The 7,025-nt window shown below is 47.1% G+C and overlaps 1 protein-coding gene across 1 annotated transcript in view; it reads right to left on the reverse strand.

Moving 5' to 3' along the window:
* PPEF2 (protein phosphatase, EF-hand calcium binding domain 2) overlaps positions 1-7,025 on the reverse strand; it is a 47,176-nt gene that overhangs the window by 33,284 nt on the left and 6,867 nt on the right. The window contains exons 3-6 of the mRNA XM_011966184.1: positions 3,829-3,956; positions 3,617-3,674; positions 1,931-2,106; positions 164-305 (exon numbers count right to left, since the gene is read on the reverse strand). Coding sequence (XP_011821574.1) covers positions 164-305; positions 1,931-2,106; positions 3,617-3,674; positions 3,829-3,956 — 504 coding nt within the window. The remainder of the gene's footprint in view (positions 1-163; positions 306-1,930; positions 2,107-3,616; positions 3,675-3,828; positions 3,957-7,025) is intronic.

Below are 7,025 nucleotides of genomic sequence, written 5' to 3' on the forward strand. Positions count from 1 at the left end.
GTGGTCCTCTTCGCTGCACCATCACCTCTTCTTTAAGTACATGTGGAGTGAATATGCAAATCTTGAATCTGAAGGGGTTAAACTTGGCTTATCATCACATCTCCCTGCAGCCACTCCTCTCGCATCCCCACACAGGGAGAGCGTTCTTGTTTGTGTCTAGCACGGAAAGCCACTTCTGACCGGCTCTTACCACACACTGTGATCTCCTCGCTGTAACAGGTTGAGACCCGGTTGATGTTTGGCAGCTGCACCAGATGTTTCTTGGTTTCATACAAAAGGTTCAAGACGTAGCGAGCATGGAGCTGCTACTGGGAGGAAGCGGAGGGAGGGAAGAAAAACACACTGATATTCGTGAAGGAAAATGGTCCTTCCCTTTACTGCTTAACAACCCCAATCACCCAAGACCCCAAAAGTAACCCCAGTAAACGGCTCCTGAGACTATGCACGGATTCTTCCTTTTTCACCCAACTTCTGCCCTTGTTTCTGCTTTTCATCATCCCCACTTGTTCCTTCTGCAAATATTGAGCTACTTTTCTCTTTCCTGTCTACTCTATTAAACCCTTCCTTGCCTTTAGCATGGGAGGACCATGTGATTGTCTCAGTAAAGTATGACTAAGTGCAGGTGTGTTGATGGTACTGACTGATCCTGTCATTACTGGAATATATCTGCTCAGCTCCTCCTGCAATGAGTTACATTCATGTGGAAGAGGGGAAGGATTGAATTCTGACATAGAGCCAGAAACTGACTCTCTCTCACCACGTCTACCGTACCATCAGAGTTCCAAGCCACTATCGTCTTTCGCCTGGACCACTGCAGTAGTCTCTTGACTGGTCTCCCTGCTTTGGCCCTGGCCACCTACACTGTCTTAACACAGCAACCAGAATGATTATTTTAAAAAACAAGTCAGGGCTAGGGATGGTGGCTCACGCCTGTAATCCTAGCATTTTGGGAGGCTGAAGTGGGGAGATCACAAGGTCAGGAGATCGAGACCATCCTGGCTAACACAGTGAAACTCCATCTCTACTAAAAATATAAAAATATTAGATGGGCATGGTGGCGGGCACCTGTAGTCCCAGCTACTTGGGAGGCTGAAGCAGGAGAGTCGCTTGAACCCAGGAAGCGGAGGTTACAGTGAACTGATATTGCACCACTACACTCCAGACTGGCTACAGAGCGAGACTCCGTCTCAAGAAAACAAAACAAAAGAAAAAAACAAGTCAGATTATGTCATTCCTATGTCTGCTGTCTCCTTGTCTTTTTCAGAAGAATAAAAGTCCACCCCCCTCACCTCCATTACTCTTCCCCTGGCTCCGTCTTCTCCAGCCACAGTGGCCTCCTGAAGTTCTTGAATAGTCCAGGCAAGTTTCTGCTTCGAGGATTTTCCATGTGTTCCTCCCTCTGCCTGGAATGCTCTTTCCCCCACGCATTCCTCACCACCTTAGATCTTTGCTCAGAAATCACCTTCCCAGACAACTCTATAGAACTGCTATTTCTTCCACCCACAACTTAGTTTGTTCTTTTCCATAGCTCTCATCACCTTCTAATATACAGCATAATTGTCTTATTTATTGTTCATTGTCTGCCTCCCCGATGGATTGCCAGCCCCATAAGGGCAGAGATTTTATCTGTTTTGTTCACTGCTGTATCCTCAGAGCCCAGAGCAGTGTGGGGCACAAAGCAGTGCTCAGTAGTTACGTGTGGGATGAATGAACACTAAGAGATTATATGATTAGGAAGAAAAGCTGTCAGTCTTCAGAACTGGCTGATTGACCGCAAGGTCCTGGCTAAGCACAGCAGGGGTAGAATCTCTCTAGTGGACACATGACATGAACATCCTAAATCTGGGGCCATTCTTTCTGTGCTGGGTTTGGTCTCCCTTTACACATTGCATGGAGTTGGTTCTGACCCAAGTTCCCCAGGTGAGCTTACTTGTTTCAGTCTGAATGCTTCTATCAGGGCAGTTGCATGGTCAGGCAGCAGCGGGAAGGAGAGGCGTGGCCCCGTGTAACTGTCGGGTACCTCTATGGACTCATAGTCACTGCATTTCTCCATCTCAGAGTCCTGGGCGAATCTGTCCTCAGTGAACATGTGGGTCAGGAATTCCCCTAGTCCCGATACAAAAGGTGAATCAGCTTATGATCATCTGATCATGCAGTCTGCGGGCACTATAGAATAGTCCTTGGCTGGGCACGGTGGCTAACACCTCTAATCCCAGAACTTTGCGGGGCCGAGGAAGGAGGATTGCTTGAGCCCAGGAGTTTGAGAACGGCCTAGGCAACATAGGGAAACTGTCTCTACAAAAAAATTTTAAAAATTTAGCCAGCCATGGTGTCGCACACCTGTAGGTCCAGCTACTCAAGAGGCTGAGATGGGAGGATCACTTGAGCCTGGGATGCAGAGGTTGCAGTGAGCTGAGATGACACCACTGCACTCCACCCTGGGCGATGGAGTAAGACCCTGTCTCAAAAAAAAAAAAAAAAAAAAAGTCCTTCCCTGGGCTGTTGAAGCAGGACATGGTTAATCTGGCTTCAGCTTCAGCTCCAGCACAGAAGAGGAAAAAGGGAGGAGAAAGTGACAACAGACTAGCATGGGCAGGAGGAAAAAGTCATGCTTTCTACTTTTATTCTAAGAGATCAAGATTTGTCAGACTTAGAGAGTACAGAAATTTAGGGACCTGGATTTGCAAGCAGAAGGAAAGGGGAAAGCCAGGGTGGAAAAATCATTCACAAGCATTTATATTGCATTTAGTGAGTGCAACAGGTGCATCAGAACTGGCAGTGCCTTCCAGCAGCTTCCAGCTGCCAGCATCTGCGTCTCTCGACTGAGGGCATATTTCCTGGATCCGGGTGGCAGGCCAGAAATGCTATGGAATTAACAACCTCCTGGCTGGGCCCAGAGGTTCACACTTGTAATACCAGCACTTTGGGAGGCCGAGGCAGGTGGATTGCTTGAGGCCAGGAGTTCAAGACCAGTCTGGTTAACATGGTGAAACCCTGTCTCTACTAAACATACTAAAAATTAGCCAGGTGTGTTGGCGCACACCTGTAATCCCAGCTACTCGGGTGTCTGAAGTTCAATCACTTGAACCTAGGAGGTAGAGGTTGCAGTGAGCCAAGATCGTGCCACTGCACTCCAGCCTGGGTGACAGAGCGAGACTCCTTGTCTCAAAAAGGAAAAGAAAAGAGAAGGCCTCCTATTCTTCCCTCCCACCTCCCCAGCTGCTTTCAACCAATGATTCCCTGGAGTTGACACAGAAAAAGTCCAGTTCCCTCTGCCTGCAGTGGGGATAATTCTGAGGCTTGTGTTTTGCACTATTTCCCAGGCACACTGAGTTGTTGGACTGGCTGCCGTTCCTTTCCTGAATCCCTTCCCCACTCCCTCCCACCCCCAGAGTTTCTTGAACTTAATAAATGAACTCCTTGCACTCAAATTCTTCTCTCCAGGTGTGTGTTTAGGAGAACCCGGCATGAAACCCCAGCCTCTTACTTGTCAGTCCCTTGCTTATTCCCTGGCTGTCATCAGATTCACGGTTTCAGTCCCTGGGCATCCCCCACCTCACCCTGCAATCTGTGGCCTTGGGACAGGAGGACATGACATGTGGCAGTTCATACTCACTCTGGTTGTGGCTGCTGGGGATGAAGTGATCCATGAGATAGCTGAAGAAGTCATGGAGCTGCAGAAGAAGCCAAGGAGACGTGGCTTTAGAGGCGAGGGAAAAGAGAACCCACAAGTGGTCCGGTTGGCCTCACCTTCGGAGCACCCAAGCCCTGCTGCCCAAGGGCTGAAAGGCAGAGCAGGAGGTGGCTCTGTCCCACATCTCTTTGTACCTTGACTTGGTCTTGCTGCCCAGCATATTCTATAGATTGGAAGATGCTCCAGGTGCAACGCCGCCTCATCTCCAGGCGGGCCACGTAGCGCCGGTACCATCTCTGGATCAGGGCTGCTGCCTTGAAGGCTACAACACCGATGGAGAAGCAAGCCTGTGAGCTGGGACTCCCTGGGCCAGGGGTTTGGGGGTAGGGAGAGGAAGCTGCTCAGCCCTCTCCCATTGTATATGTGAGGACAAGATGGAGCGGAAGCACTACCCATTGAGGCCCATAAGAAGTATCTCCCTTTCTGCTGGTAATAGTGTTTTTCCCCATTTCCAGCCCCTCCCCTTCATTCCTGCCTGATGGTTATACTAATATCACTGTAGGTTTATTAGAATTCCCATGTCTTGATGAAAACATTTCTGGGTAGGGATGAAAAGGTTGGACTGCCAGGATTCCTAGAAGGAGATGTAAACTCTTCTGCAAGGATGCAGCATCCCTGACAGGTTATAATGCGGGGATGGGGTGGACATTTTGATATTGTGACAATAGACTGGATGTCAGGACAAGCTCTGTGGTTTCAGGCAACTCATCTGGGGCCTCAATGTCCTCATCTGGAAAAGGGGTGGGACCAGATGAAGACTGGGAAAAAGAAACAATAGACAGATATGCAAATGAATGCATCCTATGATGTCAGGGGGCAGCAAGCGTTTCCCAGCTCCCATGCTTGCCACCCCCAGTTCCGTAATATCCCTGCAGGCTTTAAGCACCCCCATCATAAGATAGCACTGACCATGCAGTCCCCCACATGCCCACTGGGCCTCTCATTTTTGCCAGGACCTGTGCCAGGTGACCAGGTAGGGCAGGTTAGGGTGTAGAGTTTTGTTCTTTATATAAGGTTTAGGACCTGTGGTCAAGTATCGTTGTCAGAGAAGGGAACAGCTGTCCACATAACTAGATTCTTTTTAAGCTCCAAGGCCTAGATACGTTGCTGGTGATGAATGGACTATTTGTGGATAAAGCTGGATTAGACACCCTGCAGGCTGACTCAGGTCAACCTCATAAATAGTAGACAGATTGATTTAATATATTTAGTTTGCATTAGAGAGATAATAGAATTCTTGCTGATTTTCCTAAGAGGAAAGATGATGGTGACGTGGCAAAAGAGAAGCTGGGAGGAACTTAAACAAAGCTAAACTTGATTTCCTATGAAAACAAAATTCATACTACTAGTATTTCTCAAAGGCACTCGCTAAATAATAAAAGATGAGGTTGAACCCCACTGACTGACTTACGTAAAACCATGTTCAGAATAGTGAATGAGGCCGGGCGCGGTGGCTCAAACCTATAATCCCAGCACTTTGGGAGGCTGAGGCTGGTGGATCACCTGAAGTGAGGAGTTCGAGACCAGCCTGGCCAACATGGTGAAACCTCATCTCTACTAAAAATACAAAAATTAGCTGGGCATGGTGCAGGCATCTGTAATCCCAGCTACTTGGGAGCCTGAGGCAGGAGAATCGTTTGAACCTGGGAGGCAGAGATTGCAGTGATCCGAGATTGCACCACTGCACTCTAGCCTGGGTTAGAGACTCTGACACACACACACACACACACACACACACACACACACACACAAAAGAGAATAGTGAATGAGAGGCCCAGGGCTGGTGCCACAGATTCTTTAGAGATTCCTGGTAAACATGCAGGTTGCTACACCTCACCCTGGACCTGCAACATCAGAATCTCTACAGGTGGAATCCAGGAAGGAATCTGAAGGTTTAACAAGCTCCGTACTTAATTCTTTCCTGTGCTAAAGTTAAGGACCACTGAGGAAGATCATGGACATCAATGTTGTCTGCTAACGCCTTGCCCTGAGCATTCTAAGGCCAGTGTTGCCAATGATGAGACATACGTATTATATGCTCAGTCTTGCTTTGGCTACTCAGGCAGCAGAAGTGGGCAACACCTTTCATTCTCCCTCTTCTTTTCTTCCTCCCAGTTGGTTGTCTGGTAGGGTGTGGCGGGGAGCTGGCTTGCTTTTAATTGAGATGGGCTCTGGATCTTTTAAAATCCTTTAACCCATTATGTATTTTTAATAGCACAATGCAAAAATGTATAGGCCCTTCTTACTTGGGCCATGTATAAACTAAATTATTAGGGTACAAATTACAAATACACCTGGGCTGTAAAAACTCTACATGTAACAACACTGTGAGAAAATTGTGAACCAAGGCAATGTACAGTAGGGTGTGGGAGAACAGATAAATTATTTAAGAAAAATAGAACAGAGAATTTTTTTGATGGTTACCCTCTTATTTTTATCATCTTGTCAAGAATATTTATGTCTCTATATACAACACTGATTTAAAGGGAAAAAAATGATGCCTTTAGGAAGAAGTACCTTTCTCTAATGGAAGTATAAGCTTGCCAAAAGGTAACCAATAAAAAATTAATGAATTATGACATTCCTTTAAGGAAAATAGCCTAATACGGACTTCCAATAAGAAACGGCATGCTTACGCAGATGTAGGACTCCCTCACACTCCAACACATTAAAAAAGCTGCATAAAATAAGCTAAATTTCTTTTTAACTGACAGTTGAAATCAAAAGCATTGAAGGGAGATGTCTGGGTGCCAGAAATGAAGACAGAACCCATAACCAAAGGCAGTTACAGGCACTGAAGTCAGGCAGGCCCCAGGGGAATCTTGGCAACACACATGTCTCAGGAGCTGGGGGTTTAACACCCATATGGGGATGGGAGTGAGTTCTTGGGTTCTGTGCATGGCAGGGAGTGGTAAATGGACTGTCTGTGAAAAGGCAGGAGCTGGGGAAGTTTCTGTACCTTGCGCGATCTAATAAATCTCTGCCTACCAGCCCCTGTGGTAGCAGGAGGTAAGCTGACCTAGAACTCAGTGAGATAGGAAGTCTCAACCTGTGGCGTGTGTGGGTTGAATTCATGTTATTCACAAGATAAGGAAATCCTGAGCTGAAGCTAATTCCAAAATTGGTCCAAACAAATGACAAACTGGGAAAAAATGTTTGCAATTTATATCGAAGTTTATATCCCTACCATATTAGAAATGGTTTCACTCGGTCACCCAGGCTGGAGTGCAGTGACATGATCATAGCTCACTGCAGGCTTGAACTCCTGTGCTCAAGCAATCCTCCCACCTCAGGCTCCCAAGTATCTAGGACTGCAGGTGCTCACCACCAC

The sequence above is a fragment of the Mandrillus leucophaeus genome, unplaced genomic scaffold (genome assembly GCF_000951045.1).
Source record: "Mandrillus leucophaeus isolate KB7577 unplaced genomic scaffold, Mleu.le_1.0 Scaffold75, whole genome shotgun sequence".
NCBI classification, from domain to species: Eukaryota; Metazoa; Chordata; class Mammalia; order Primates; family Cercopithecidae; genus Mandrillus; species Mandrillus leucophaeus.